This window comes from Anser anser (assembly GCF_964211835.1).
Source record: "Anser anser genome assembly, chromosome: 5".
Lineage (NCBI taxonomy): Eukaryota > Metazoa > Chordata > Aves > Anseriformes > Anatidae > Anser > Anser anser.
Window position 1 is genome coordinate 26,244,805 of NC_139725.1, and position 16,728 is coordinate 26,261,532.

General features: G+C 38.9%; 1 protein-coding gene across 9 annotated transcripts in view; it reads right to left on the bottom strand.

Moving 5' to 3' along the window:
• MEIS2 (Meis homeobox 2) overlaps window positions 1-16,728 on the bottom strand; it is a 172,654-nt gene that overhangs the window by 105,691 nt on the left and 50,235 nt on the right. For all 9 annotated transcript variants that reach the window (XM_083838768.1, XM_083838760.1, XM_083838762.1 and 6 more), the window contains one exon: window positions 14,388-14,533. In XM_083838768.1, the coding sequence (XP_083694894.1) occupies window positions 14,388-14,533 (146 nt within the window). The remainder of the gene's footprint in view (window positions 1-14,387; window positions 14,534-16,728) is intronic.

Here is a 16,728-nt window from a genome sequence, read left to right on the forward strand (position 1 = left end):
CTTTCATAATGGCTTTTCTATCTATCAGTATTTCCAACTGCAAAATTTTGCATACTTGATGCTGGCACTGAACAACTCTAGGGTGGATGAATGAAGACTGGTTAGAGAATGGGAAAAGAGATGTGAAAACACTTACTTCCCTACATTTTCATTCCCTGCACCTTCTATTTTGCTGACCCATAAATAAATAATCCGTACTAATGTTATTAAAACAATTTTTCTATCTCAGGGTCAATTTTAGATATCAATTGCATGGCCTGTGAAATGCATTTGAGGGTAGTTTGATCCAGTCTGGAATACTGGTGATCTTTAAGTTTGATCTAAACCAAAATTATTATTTCTGCTAGGAACATAGAAAAAGCTGGCATAAAGAAAAAGCTGTGACATGAAGCATTTGTTTGGATCAAGTACAACTTACTCCTGTCTTCTGTATCCTCAAGTGTGATTTTCAGAAATAATCAAAACAAAAGTGACAAAACCCAAAAACCACAATGAGCAAACAGCAGCTTTTAAGTGCTGTGGGAACAGAGACATTTGTTTAAGTAACCACTGTTTAAAAAATGCATACATAGTAACACCAAAATAAACAGCTTGCAATGTTGTTTATTTTAAGATACACAATAGTAATGTAAAGTGCTGCATGCGGTGAATTCAGGGTGTACTAACATTATTTACAGTTCTGAAGAGCAGTAGGAAAACTCAGCTCAATGCCAGAATACTCCCTGTTCAGATGAGAGCAAAGGTCAGGACTCACTGCCTTTGCAGCTAGGAGTATTTCAACATTCAGCCAGAGAAAGCTAATTCTCTCTTTTCTCGTGCAGCTAACTTCTGAACTGTGCATCAAAATCCTACAAAAAACACTACGTGCCAATGGCATCCTTAAAATGGATATAGAAGCCCATTCCTAGGAAGGATAATTAAGAGAGAGAAAAAGAGATCTTTGCCCTATCACTCCTTTTAAAAAAATGTTCCAAACAGGCCTGACTCACTAGGCTATGTTGAGCCAAAAAAAAAAAATCCTAAGTAGCAGTGTTCTGAAAAGTGACTGACTTACAGAACAGATTTATGTCCCTGTGTGTCTGAATTGCATTTGATTCTCTGCTGACAAAAAATCCTATTGACTTCAAACCATAATAGAAGTTTGTGCTATTTTTCTTCATAAAGCCAGCCAAGCTATAGGCAAGAAAAACGGACTTTATTCTGGCCACTCCATCGTCTATTTATTATTGTAATTGCATAGATTTAGTATTGTAATTGCAACTTTACTGTTATTGTATAATCCTTGTTACTGCCAATAAATAAGCCACAAAGAATTCAGCTTGGATCTCAGATCCCAGCCTAAATTTGTGATTTTGGCAATGCCAAAAAAAAAAAAAAAAAAGCATATTTTAATGTGCAAAACAAGCTCATTTGATCTAGAAGTCATTGAGACAAACATGGAACCCCATAGATATCTTATTATGAAGTAATGTTCAAAAGCAAAATTTCATTTTAAATCCAAAATATAGTCTCTTTCCTTCTGATGCTTTTGAGTAAAGCTGTGTGTGAAATTCAGCAGTTTGAGTCAGCAGGCCCTCAGTCAATATTTTCTTGGGGTCATTCTGCCTCTCTGAGGGCCCAAAGCTTTGCTTTGAATCTTGGAGTCAAATTGCCATATAATCTGTAAATGAAAAACAGGTGAAAAGGCCATGTTTCACCTGTTTTGGCATTGGAATTTCTGTGTAAATCCATAATCAGCCTTATTTTGCATGAAATTTGCATTGGATCCATGCCCTTAAAAATCCATGTGGATTTTGAATACTCAAACAACCTTTGGTATTTGGGTTTCCCTTCTCATAGAGCTAGTACTGGAGCAGACTCCAGAAGAATATTGGGACCACTAAGGTTGGTAAGAGTTGATTTCAGACCTGTACCTTCCCCATATATTTGTGACCATCAGCAAAACCTCACAAACTGTGAATGGAGAGCAGCATCCGTATCATGACACAGTCTCTCTCTCCAAGTATCTGAAAAGAAGGTGTTTCTAACATTAGGTCCTCAACTCAAACTTGCTTCCTTTGCTGGTCTGACAGAGCCCAAACTCACTGACCTTCAGCGCCTACTCTGACTCCCAGATATTTACTCAGGCTTTGGCCTGAAGGAATGGTAATTAAATATTCCTATTAAGCTTAATCTTTCATTTTGGGTCCCAAGACCGTTTTCCATTTGACTTTGTCAGTTAATTTTATATTATTTTCTACTGACAGATAAATGAATTGTCATTTAAAATAAATAAATAAATAAATAGATAGATAGATAGATAGATAGATAGATAGATAGATAAATTGAAGGAAGCCAAATCTGGGGAGTTTTCCTTCTATCTAAACTGTTTTCCTTCTAAAAAAAATGTTATAATTTCAAGATATTTTTCAATTTTTAAACATTAATAAGAAAACAGAAATATGAGAAATGCTTCAGGCAACACTGCTTTAGTGTAACCCTAGGAACACAAGATGTTTCACAGCAGTATTTCTTCAAATGCTTTTTGGAGTCTAGTTTTAAAAGTGCTAAGCAAAGGCACTTCCACAGATTATTCTACAATCTCAACAACTTTTTTGGGGGGGTTGTTGAATTCCATCATTTCTGCAAGGTACTCTGTTCCCCCTAAGTAATCTCTATTCCTTTCTTTTCACAGTCTTTGCTTATTCACTGATTCAGTATGCACATTTTGTGTCTATGTCTAGATCTATTATTTTGGGATGGATGCGGAGAGCACTGAAAATAACAATACAGCTCATATTTCTCTCATCTTCTTTCAGTCTCTGCTACACTTTTGGGGGAATAAGGGCCCTGATAGTCCAGGCTCTCCAAACATCCTTCTATATCTTTCTTAGACTCTCACCAGACTGGCCTCAGGCTAGTTTCATAATCATCAAGAAAAAAACAGTCCTGATGTTCAGCATGAGATCATAACACAGTGATCTCACTCTGAACATTACCTTTCACTACAGCAGCTCTATTGACTTCTTTGCTTAGAACAGTTTGAATTTCCCACCAGCTCAGTTGTGTGATATTTGGCCTCTTTTAGGCTAGATACCTCTCCGCAGAGTGAGCCTACAGGGCACTGAGTGGAAAGCTCACGAGCCCTGAGGCCTTGTTTGAAAGAGTTTTCAGCCTCAGCAAGAAGTTTGCCGCAGCACTTGTTCAGGAGGCAGCAGAGCGTGTTATAGCATTATCAAGTTGGAGAGTACACTATCATGCATTTTCAGCTAGGGCTTTGAGTAGGATTCAGATCCCAGGAGCCAAACTTGGGATAGTTTAGCAGTTTTAGAGTTATGTTTATTCGTATCCATGCTGGCAAAGCACCACCGTCTTGTTTGTTTGTAGACATTTTATTTTCTTGCTGGACATGCTATTTTGCATAGGCTCATAAGGGTTTTAATTTCCTTTACAAGCATTGCTCTCTAAACGGACAGGGTTTCAAGACAAAAAGAGAGAGAAAGAGGCAAGGGCTGTTTTTCTTTGAAGTTTGTTTGTATCTAAGAGCATTGTGGGATAGAAGTTCAGGTTTCACAGAGCCAGGACAGCTAAGATTAATTATAGCAGTGAATTGTCTGCAAGTGCCTAGGACAGATATGCACTACGTAGCAGGATTTTTCTGGTCTGAGAAGTGTTTGCTTGGCATTTAATGGCCACCATACAACGCACGCATACAAAGTAGGCTGTTGAAAATTGAGATGTAAGTAGGCATAGGATGGGGAACAATGTGTGCTTCTTAGAATTGTCCTAAAACTCTGCAGCTCATCCCACCATTCACAGAGATGTTCATACCACCTCAGGAAGCACCTCTCTTTCCTAATAGATGTTAGTTCATGCAGTAAAATGTCCATGGGGAACTGGAAGAAATAGCATTGAAAAGAGACAGACCAAGTAGCAGAACTCTTGAAATAGTCTACCAAAACAGCAAAGGAGGGTGGAAGGGAGAATTAAATTAAATGATTGCTTTTCCCTTTTTGTTGTTCACAACATTTACCTGTTTTCACATACATTTCAATTGAATTTCATAATTTATATCTGAAAGAGAATACCCTTTCTAGCTGAAAGTAAAGCACCCTTTAAACAATATTCATATTTTGAAATGATCCTTCAAATTAACCAACCTTCCTTGCAATTTTGGAATGACACCACATGCACCTATGCATTTCTATACACCATTCCTTTGCTGACTGCCCCAAATATACATGTCACTTTGCTGACCACATAATGCTTCTTATTCCCATTGTTATCACACATATCATGACCTGTCTCACTATTCACATCCTATATCGCTGAACAGTCCATTTGTGGGCTATCAAAACAGCAGTCAGCTATCGGTGTGCGCTCCTCACATGTTAGGCAGGGAGCTTCCTAACGTGAATCAGGACTTTGCAGTCCCTTTCTGTCCCCTAGGTCACCCTCCTGCTTCCCATTTCTTCATTCAAGCACAAGAGGGACGCACGAGGGGGAAGCACCTGGGTGAATGGAAAGAGGTAGCAACAGATCAGGACTGTCTGGAAAGCTGCCAAAGTTCTATTTCACTTCAGGAAACTCCCTGGGCTGTTGAAGAGGGGAATATCCAGTAGTGACTTGAAGAACAAAGATGCATTTGTTAATACTATTGTACTCCCTTTATTCTGACTCTTGCCCCTGGGCCAGCAGTTTATGTTCGAGGTTCTTTCTCTTGCTACTTGCTGGGAAAGATATTTGATACCATTTGCATGCAATAATCACCACTTCAGGTCATCAGCAAGGAAAGAACCTGATAAACAAAAATAACCCAAGCCTGAGCCACTTGAGTAAGAGTAGCTTGCAGCAATCATATGTTGTCATCTTCAGTGCAGACCAGAAAGAATATAGCACTCTTAACTTTATATTAAATGCTCCCTTGTAAAGGGAAATTTATCCCAAACTTTTAAAGTCTACAGAAGTTTGAGTATTTGTACAAGCATTGAATGACTATCATGCTAGTTCAGCAGCATGATAAAACCACAACAGAAGTGCAGGCCTCTGTAATTCAGCTGATGCTAAGTATAAGAGGTAGGTCTCATGCAGAGTTTTTCATCTGTAAGTATCAAAAGCACTCTGAAAAGCAGTCTCCATCATTATGCTGTACTGTTTACACAAGGAAACTGAGGCATGGTGTCTTGCTATGGTCACAGCTAGAAACAGGACAGAAATTTCCCCACACTTGCCTGAGCTGGCTTACGCTAAAGAATGCTGGGAACAGCAGTGAAGGTTCAGCTACAAGAGAGAATGTGACAAATAACTGAGCACTGAACACTCAAGAGATGTGTCTTTCTTTCATAAAATAGGGGATCCTTGAAAGACTTGTTAAGTAGAATTTGGGGATAAAATGGCTATAATATTTAACACTTAAGAAGGTGCAAAATTGTGTTTATTTGTCTGTTTGTCACCCGTTACAACTTCACTGTTTCATCTCTATGTTATGCAGCTTTATCAAAGGGATCAGAGTTGTGCTGGAAGTAATGGAAACAGGATTGAAAGGTACACACTGTTAGGGACTATCTGTGAATTATCTGCAAATATTTGAACACAGAAAAATTTAACCTTCATTTTGACCTTACCTGGGAGGAAAGGGAACTGCTTTTATAAAAATCCACGTATGTTCACAGAACTTCAACTAACAATGCAGATTACATTGTTTCTCTCTCTTTTTTTCTTCTTCTTTAATTGGTGTAACAAGCCCCAAAGTAGTCTAGACTAGACCATCATCTTACAAAAAAGCTACTCCTTTTATATACTTAGTGTACACTACATATGGGAACAGGATCTTTCCCATTGCTACTTAGTTTAGTCATATACTACATCCACAGTAAATCCATGTTAGAATATAAAGCTGCCACTTTGAAATGTACTTCAGACCAAATAAAAGCTGGATCTAGATGACAGCCAAATTTCTATAACATTAAACAAATTAATGTACACTTTTTTTTTAAAAAAAGTAAACTAAAATATTTGCAGATTTTGACTTAGCTACTCTGATTCATTGTGCTGAGGTTGTAACGGTATGTCATAAAATGTTAAACATTTTATGGACATAAGTAGTCCATAAACTGCTACAAATAAAGTATGTGTTTTGAAATGCTATCATAAAAAGGTAAAACCAAGATTAAAAAACAAAACAAAACAAAACAAAAACTTTATGACATTATACAGTGAGTTGACAACCTATCATCCACTATTAGACAAAACAACTGAAATTAGTTCTGGCAGATTTGGGGCTAGCAGTTAAAAATAAAAATAGCAAATGTAAAACCATGAAAACTGTATTGCCCTTATGCTTAAAGACAATAATAAATCTTTAAAGATGCCAGTGATTGCTTTGGATCCTACAAACAATTGCTGCCAATCAACTCTCAAATATGTAACGCACAGTATCCTAAGTATCCTAACTCAGTGTAAACTCCCCAACGCTAAAAGTAATGTTGCCTGCCATAAACTACTCTTTTCATTAGGCAACAATGAGAAATGACATCTCTATTCCTTAGCAGTTTGGAAGTGTTGGCAGAAACATACTTCTTTTTACAGTAGAATTCTAATTTTACAGAAAACTTTAAAACCAATTACTCTGCTCATGGATCTTGAAAGGAAGGTCTTAAGTAAACATGTCCTGAGGCAAAACTGAAAGGCAGTATCACTTTACACAAACAACAGCAATCGCTTTTTCCCTAAAAATGTGTTTTTTATATACATATATGCATGTACACACACTACAGAGAAATTTAGGAACCATGAATTTTCTGATGACAACTCTTTTAAGTAGTGGAACTTTGAGACAGATACTGAGACGACTTCTCACCTCTTGTTGACTATGATCTTGATTTTCAAAGACTGCAGTGCACAGCATTTATTAGCAAAATATTCTTGGAGTGTTTAAACACTATATTTGTGTATGCTTTAGCTAAATGCCCTTTTACCTTGTGAGCCTCAAAACCTCAGTTCTATATAAATGAACTCTTGTCACTAACTTTCTTGTTTCAGTTATTTCTGTGGATTAATTACTTGAATTTTCATATTCTTTCTTCTCTTTGTTTCACTTAAATCCTGTACTGATTCCACAAAGCTTCGTAATCTGACAATAACAACCAGAAAACAATGGTGGCTGATCCTATCTTTTGCTAGGCCACGTTTTGCTCACTCAGTGGAGGCTTTTTAATCAAGCCCCCAATAAAATCACACACATGTTTTTAGTTACACTCAATTCTCAGCAATTCCCTGCTTGGAAATAGCAGGTAAAATATTACATCGCAAAGTAACATTTGTTCCTCCCATCTAGCTGCATTATCTGATGGTCTGGCAGCGGGTGACCTCACATGCCACACCAGTGACACTGTGGCTCCCTCCTCCCTCCGTCCTGCCACTCCACTGCTGCCTGCTGAGGAGGAGGAGGAGGCAAAACCAGGCAGGGCAGGGAAGAACGGAGAGGAGGAGGTGAAGCAGAACTAGCTAGCATCAGGCAGGGGAGCGCGAAACACGATTGTAGCAAGCCTGGGAAAGGGCTGCTGGGAAGGCTGAGGAGCCTGGCTCATCCTGTAGCAGCGTGGCAGGACTTCCCTGCAGCCCTCAGCCTACCAAGGGCTGGGGAGAGAAGGGGAGAAGGGGCAGAAGGGAGGTGCCTTTGAAGGATTTGCAGTGCACGGATTGTTTGCTCTGTGTGTGTGTGTGTGTGTGAATTTCACCCTATATATAACTTGGAATCTTATTAGATAACAACTCCGTGACACTGCAAATCCAATATTTCTCAGAATGCTATTTTTGAAGCAGAAACACGCAACATATTTTGATCTCCAAAGAAGCACAATAAAGATCTCCCTTCAAAATAAAATGAAGAGTTAAAAATGAAATGGAAACACAACAATTTACACGCGGGCTTTCTATGCTTCTATCAGATTATTTAAATTTCGGACTGTCTCTTTAATTTGAGGAACAGCTAAAAAGGCGACAGATGGCAGACAGAATTGACTTATGTCCTCTATTCTTTTACAGAAGAAGGGGGAGTGCAGAAAGTTTGATAAAGGCAGAAGCTACAGTATGCAGGCCTTGCTATAACTATCTAATAGGTCTTTTGACGGATAGGTTGGGAATATTTAGTTTTTCCTCCACAGACATGCTTTGTAACAAACCAACGGTCCTGGAGGTTGCCATGGGTGACGAGAGTGCTGACATCCAGTCCCAACTACAAATAAGCACATGACAAATGGGCCTGGAGCCCTCAGACAGCCCTGAACCTTGGTGACCCCCTAAAACGCCCAACCTCCCAATATCCATGCCCAAAAAAGCATTATCGAATATATTTTTTAAACTGAAAGCTTGCAGTTAATTGAAAACACTGCCATGTAACAGAAATGCTTAGGACAGCATGTACAAGTAAAAATAAATCACATAGCATTGTTATTTAATGCACTGTGACATCATTTCCTGAAATTAAACAGAGATGACACAGATTCAGACAGTCCCTGGTAAGGTTCAGTTCAAACAATTCACAGATGTTTTCCTCAAGCGAGCAGAAAACAATGCCGGGCTTAAAGTGCTCCCTCTCCCCACCTCCCTCTCCCTTCTCTCTCCAGTCTTTTTGCTGGTACAGGGAGGTATGGCAGTTTTATAATACATGCTCCAGCAAAAATATTCTTTTTTTAATTTAATTACTCAGGCCGTTGTACTAAATAGATGGATCATTGTGTCACAAAAGCATCAATTTTTCAGAAGAAATAACAGATGTCTATGTAACAATGATTAGATTAACCACTCAGAGACAAAGCTAGCTTTTGAGGCCCACACACCCCATGACCCTGGGTTCCCTTTTCTGTAGGGGGTGGATGTAGAAATGTCAGATCTAATCTCAGATTCCATTTTTAAAACAAACAAAGCCCCACCCCCACCCCATCTCAGCCCTTTTCTTTTAAGATTATAGCCTTTAAAAGGTATATGAGTGTTCGGGCTGTTACTAAATTTGAAGCTTTGGAGCTGATTTCATAGTCGAGGACTACAAGTTGTCAGAGGATTACGCCTTTCGGACTGTGAGCAGAAGTAGCAGTTTGAGAAAAAAAAAAAATAATCCATTTTCATTCTATTCTGACTCTCCAGAGCATTCCTGGTGAAGCTGTACTGCGTGCAGACGGGACAGGATGGGATGCCAGTGACATGAGGCAGTACTATGCTACCACCAGCAATAACAGTGCATACCAGCAGCAGCTGCCAGCTCTACCCCACTAGGCCAGCTCTGATGATGAGCCACCAGCACTACTTTGGGTGCAAAGATCCTCAGCTCCATGGTCTTGAGGACTATATTACAACTGGTCATGGGAGTTCAGCATGATTTTTGCGAAGGACTTGGAGGAAATCATTTAACCTCCCCTCACAAACTTTACCCAGCTGAAAAATGGGCGCAGTAATATTTTGCAGACCTGGGCAATAAGTTTCTCAGTCGTACAGCAAAAGAGGTCTGTCCTAAACCAGTAGACAACTTCCCACCTGGTTGTAAACTCAGCACACAGACAGGCCTACCTAAAACACAAACCCGGAGTAACATTGCACCTCAGCCTCCTCCAACTCCCTGACTACATAACACACTAAAATGGAAACAGCAGCCATGTGAACCCACAGGCAGGTAGTTTTGCAGGACTACCGGAGGACATCATCCCTCTCCTCAGTGTACCCTGGGAGCATACAGGACGTTACTGTTTGGCCCAACACAAGCACTACAGTTCATCAGAATGCTTTTGCAATAGTAAGTATGCAATAGCAAGCTATATTCCTAACCCTCCCTTAAGTATTATTCCTAAAATCGGGATATGGGAGGAGATATTTATGAAGGTGGAATGGTTTCAGCTGTTTCGTAAGTTTGCTCCAAAATGCCAGGATTGGGTTTGGCTGAAGACATTCGTCTCTACAATCAACTTTAATGAATACATAAAGCAGCTGCCTGCATAAAAGGCTTGGTAAGCCATTCATTAAAATATGATAGAGATACATTATATATTGTCAGATACACCCACGCAAATATAGAAAAAAAAATCTGTTTCAGTAAGACTATTGATATTATTCTGTCTGGCCACTAGAATGCTGCAAGTTTAAAAAAAAATATATCAGGTAAATACAAAAGCTGTGATTGATTCATTTTAACATGTTCCAACAGAACTTATTCTAGTGTGACCCTAAGATAGGTGAAAACAAAATCTACTATACGAGAAACTGTAAAAAGCAAGAATTTTAGCCAGGAGATTGTTGAAATCAGGCTAAAATGACTGATAAATGTTAGAGACAGAACTTCAGCTATCAAAAAAACGAAGAAAAAACACAAAAGGCAGCCCAATTCCACTGAGTTCAGGGTTGTTATCCCAAACACCTTCAGTTGGGAATCTGAAAGTGTCATATGAAATGTTTATATTTTATATGCTACCATTGGTATTCCTGGTACTTTTAGTTACAATATACCTCTTCGTACAGAAACAAACGAAATAAAATTTTAACAAATAGCATCTCCCCAGGTAAGTGTCAAAAAAATAAATGCATCTCTGTTCAACCAGTACCGTACAAGAAGGGGAAAAATGTTGAATATAGCAAAAGTGTAGTTCTTGATACACTATGCTGCAGAGAAGGATGAACTACAGAGGTACACATCCAAAGAATGGTATAATTGCTTTCTTTATAACTTTGTTCTTTTCTGATTATGTACATACATTTTAAAGGCCCTCTATCCATTAAAAGGGCATGGGAGGAGGGGGCAAGCTCTGTAGAGCTGCTAGTAAGAAATCCTAATCTCAACATTGGTGTAAGCTGGAGGTGTCTATACATTTGAGCACTTCCTGTTTTCACTTCATGATCAAATATGTTCTTTGCAGGGCAGATAGGGGAGCACTTGAGGGAGGAAAGCAGAGATGTCTGAGAGGCTAATTGAGTGTACTAAGGAGTCCTTGGCATAGAGGAAAAGGAGTCTTCCAAAGCTATGAATAAACTCTCGGCTTGGGTCAGATTTCTTGCTGTTTCTTTTCTTTAACCACCTTTGAACTCAAATAAAAACAGCCTTAATGTCAGGTTTACCTTTCTGATGTCGTAATCTTTATGTACTATTGAAAAGCTTATACTACCAGACTAGGATTTCCTCTACTTTCTTAAACACTGGATATTATCCAGAAAAAGCATACACATTTCCAGCCAATTCATCCTCAGATCTTTCATCTTCCGGTACTGTTGTAATTCCAAATAAAAGACAGAGCTCGATACGTGAACAAGAACCTGACAGAAGCTCTTACTCCTTGCGTTTGATTCCCAACAACAAAAACATGCATGTGTATCCTATTTCAAATATAATTAAAGTTACTGCAAAATGGAAGTTGTGATCAGAGATATAAATTGTTTTGAAAGACACAGCCTGTCAGATACATTTATTCTACATAAGAGTTCAAGTGCCTGTCTCTTCAAAAAGCCACTTAGGCAAATCAATTTTTAAAATCAGTTACCTTAAGAGTTTGCAAACTGACTGAATAAAGAAAAAACAGCATTTTATTTAAAATCATAACTAAATACAATTAGACAAGACTGAGTTTTTTGAATTTGGCAGTCTAAAGGAATTTCAAGTTAAATCCACACCATAAGAGATGGACTGCCACTGCTTCTCCTTCCAGGGAAACCAGAGGTTAATGATTTTTGTCATATTGAGACTAACAGCTAACAATTGCTACAGTTGGCCTTTAGTATTTTATTTGTCCTTTTGAGGTATTCAGAATAGGTGACAATGGCTTGCAGTTGAGAACATATGTAGAGAGACCCCTGTGGCTTATGGAAAAGTTGCTCCATGCTGGTTGGGTGTTTGAAAAAAAATACAACCAGAGTTCTTTTATGTTCCTTCCTTAATGAATGCATGAATGTCAAAATGTACCAATGGCCCATTCAGGGGGCAAAGCCTAAGCAGCTCCTTCTTTAAGAACACATCCTGAGATGTAAAATACATTTGCTTAACAAACTAAAATAATGAGATAATTCAATTAGTTTCTTTAAAAAAAAAAAAAAAAAGAGAGAGAGAAAGAAAAAAGGGTACATCGGGGGATTATTGTAATACAAGAACAGGTCATACAGCACAAAGAAGGAACAAACCAATTTGAAATAAGGTTAGAGTAGTAATGAAGGAATGTACATTGAATCATGGACCACCATTGTAAAGATATTTACTTGAAACAATAAAATTGTACATCACAAATTCCCCTGTTCTGGCTCAGCCAGAGCTGCACTTTGAATGGACAAGCTAATTTGAGAAAAAGTGCGAGATCTTTAAAAGAAAGGAGTTCTCTTCCTTCTCTGCATGTGTTTATGGCAAGAATCTTTCTGAATTTACATTGCACTGGTCAGGGGTCTCCATTATCAGTTTGCAGGTCTGAGAATTACAGCACAGTAAATCTTTCAACACCTGCAAACTCATTAAAGCTTAGATGGTAAAAGGGTTGGGGCTTTTTTGTGTTCATTTAATTTGATTTTTGTGAGGTCATCCTCACCAGTGATGGCAAGTTTCCTCAATTCATGTGGAATGTAGAGGGTCAGGAGAGAGAGGACAGAAACAAGGAAAAGGGATTTCAAAAAGCCAAGAGGATCTTCCTCAAGAGAAGTGAGAGTTCATTGACTGTTTAATAAGCATGTGTTGGATGTTTTCAAGGAGGATGCAAGAAAGGAAGGCAGGGAGAAAAAACATGTTATCACAAATTTTTTAAGAGGAAATGGAGTTAACACAGAAACATGTGCAAAAGAAACTGGTTTATTTGTGGCCATGCTTTTTGCTGTCTCCCTGTAACTACTCCTCTAAAGATACCCTACAGCTAAATGAAAAACCCTCCACTCACACTCACTCGACTTCCAAATTAAAAACATTTTACAGGTTAGTAAATCTCCAGCTGAGGTGATGTAGCAAAGAACAGCTGTGAAGTAATTTTGATAATGATGAGAATAATAAGCACATGGCAAGGTTCAGGGCTTTGCTGTTGCAGCTTCAGTGCTCCTGAATAGATAAAAGTGATTAAATACTCCTGATTATCCCTGACCAATATGTAATGGATTTACAGCCCTTTCAATTAGTCAGTATTTGCTTAGGACTCATTATTTTGTCTTTGGTTAAGTAATCAGCCCAGAGACTCATGTTCTGTCTAATTCCTCTGAGCCAAGTGGGTACAGGGCACCTGACCTTTGAAATGGCCATAGCTGGGAGGCAGGAATAACCACTACTCCAGCAGAGACACTGGCTATTCCAGCTAATCCTGACCCCACAGGCCAGATCAATGCACCTTAGTTTGCTACTAATGTCCTTACATCAAAATGATGGTTTAGAAATGTGGATCTATTGCTCCCCCCTTTAGCTGTGCTGCTAGCGGAGCAGTTCAATAGTCCCTATCATAAATAAAAAGGGTACCTAGTCCCAAAATCATTACACTGTAACCAACATCAGCTACTGGGGAAATTTATAAAACTTTGAAAGGAGAAGCAGTAGTTAATAACTGTTAGCATTTTAAGCCTTATGAAGTGAGAAACAATTTTACCATGAGAGGAAGAGGAAAATCAATTGATAATTTTACCAGTTTTCATTATTTCCTACACGAAGTAAACTACAAAGAGTGTTATCAGGTTTTCTGTAGAACTGTATTTTGATTTCTGAGTGAGACTATAATAGTCAACAGAACACCAACACATTGCACCAACAATTGCAAGCAGGAGCATAGAGATAGCCCATTTAAAGTATAGCTTTTCACGTATTTAATCTCTCTCCCCCAAATGTGAGTATGGACAGTATTTAACATAATGTGCTTGCACAGAAACCAAAAAAGTGTTTATTGCTCTCTGTTACACAACTGAAGAATTAGGGAAACTGTAAGCCTTCTATATTCCTCACAAAAACAACATACAACAAGTTTGCAAGCTGCTGCTTTGACTTCCCTAACAACCCACAGTATGTCAGAACACATAGATCAGGCTTCTCTCTGCCACAAACATGTATGAAAGTCATGTAAACAGAGGGCAACAATAAACAATCCAGAAAGCAGAGCTTTGTATATGCTAAAGCAAGAAACCCCCTTAAATAGTTCAAAGCAAAAAACTTTATATGTAGGTGTTGTTCAGTGATAAGACTTTGTACTCCCTTTATTTCTCTCTCTCTAGGTATGTACGTATATTTATATATACACAAATATATGTTTATTTCAGATTTGTCATGATTCCAAGAGCCAAGAAAAAAAAATCTAGGAAAAAAAAAGATAATTGAGCCCTAATAATGGTCCAAAAATTATGGGGACAATTGATTTCTAATAACAATGAATAAACATCATTAGGCACATGAATAGAAATCTATTTTGTTTTTGGACACCACTTACTGTGAGATGCTGGAAAAGCCACGCTCTCATGATATTTGTTGCTACTTTGGGGAAAATGCCTCTTTTCTTCTGTCGCTTTTTGTCCTTGTCTGGGTCATCATCATCCCCTGTACCAGGTGAGGCTACACTGTTGTCTAAACCGTCCCCTATAACAAAGAGAAAAACAAGAGAAAAATAAACAACATATAGAAGCCAGAACATATCATTAATTACCAAGATACTACTACAATTTAATTTTGTTCTGATAGATCAGAACATACAGTTTCTCATTATATATGAATGTTGATACAAATATGCAAAACTTAGAAACCATGTCTCTCCAAATACTAATTTTGTCTCACACATGCATATATCATTAATTCAATTATAATCGTGTGCTTGACATAGTGCAATAGCTCTTTGTCAATTATAGGATTCAATGTGGGAAAACCTGCCACAGGAAAACCCATTCACTGTAAATGCATCCCTACAACCATTCTGAATACGTACTATAAGTAATCAAGTTAAATGTTCTGTAGTCTATATATTCGAGGCCCTCTGCAGAGGTGGCAGTAACTGTGTCACTGTTCAGTGCACATAACACACTGTCAGATGAGCCCCTCCCCAGAAGTGTCACCCCTAACACATACATACGCACGCACACACACGTACAGCTAGTATGACCCTGCATACGGCATTTGCATGACATGAAAACTTCTACATCTCTGCATCAGTGATTATTATCATTAAAAAAAAGATGCACATCAAGGTAGAGCTCTCACTTAATCAGAACTTTCCATCAACATCTTTCTCTTCTGTGCTTTTCCCTGGCATTAATTGTGCATTAGCAAAAATCATTTACTTTTAACAGTCATAGTTATTTTTTCTTGCCCTCCAGCAAAAATGCCTTGAAAGCCTGCCTGGAGGGCATCTAAATTATGTATCTGAAAAACTCTTCTGGCAAGGCATTGCAGGACCCCTACTTTCTTAAAATTCATACGAGCACGTCTTCCTGTTTTTGGGAAGGCATCAATCAAGAGCAGCAATATATGCCATATTCCTACATTAATATTTGAACTAATAACTTTAAAAAAAGGAAAGAAACAAGATCCGACTTGTGGCATAATCAAATGCAAAATAAATGAAGAATACTGGGACAGCACTGAGACTTTATAGATTGCTGTGTTTTCCTTACACATCATTAGCCCGGAGCCACACGAAAGAGGAAAACAGAGAAGTGGAGAGTTTATGCTCCCTGCTGGTGTTTAAGAAGCCGAGGTCCTGGAAGGACATCTGGGAATTGTGCTGAGACGGTGGTTTTTGTAATTTAAGAATAGACATTCATTAGCAGTAAATGCCATAAATCCCATGCTAAGTAAAAACCTTGTCCAAGAAAGCCTAAAACAATAAACTCTGTGCTCAATGTAGCCTGAGCTAGACGCTCCATAGCTTCCTGAGGAATGCTATAGATTCACAAGCTAATTCCTATAGCCTCGTCCAGCTCCATAGTGCTACTAAACGAAATACGTTGCAGCTACATACAGCCCATTTGCTTCAAAACTTGCGTTTCAGCTCTGTCTTCCCTCCTGTGCCAGATCACCCTTCTTCCACTACCTCCCCTCTGAAAAACCAACCCTCTTGGACCAGAGAGACAGAGAAGCCACAGCAAAGAGCTGGCAGATTAATTTTATTGACATTTCCATTTTCACTGCAATGTGATACCCTCCATCACATGGAAGAGATGACCCTCACTATTTACAGACTGACAGGCCACTTCATTACAACCACCCTGCCCCAAGGCAGAGCAGCTCCTTTCCATCTGCCCAAACACCAGAGCAAGACCCCGAAGTCACCGCTCTTTCTCATGCTTCTTTTCTTTTCTGTTTGTTTCCATTAATGACAGAAAAAGGAGAGCCGGATCACAGCAAACCAATCAAAGAGATTACGGAAGCCCTATATATTGTAACCAACTGCTCACTTTTGTAAGATGTTGATTATTTAGAAAGCGCTCCTTCCCGCTCCCCCCCTCCCTGTTCCACCCCACTCCTCTCTATCACACACTAGCACACACACACATGCGCATGCACACACACACACACACACACACACACACACACACACTTACTTTCCACTATGCCAAGGAACTGCTGCAAGGCAAATTCTCACAAACACTAATGGCTTCTGACTGCTCCTTGGCAACCCCAGCATTTTAACCTGGGTGGATATGCTCTCCAAAATACAGACACTGGAGCTATCTCATCAGCTGTTCATGTGACACAGATGGAGAGTGGCTATTAGGAGCCAGGCAATGGGCCTTGGGGATCTGAGGTGCTGTACTGTAGCCTCAGGCAATTTTGAAAAG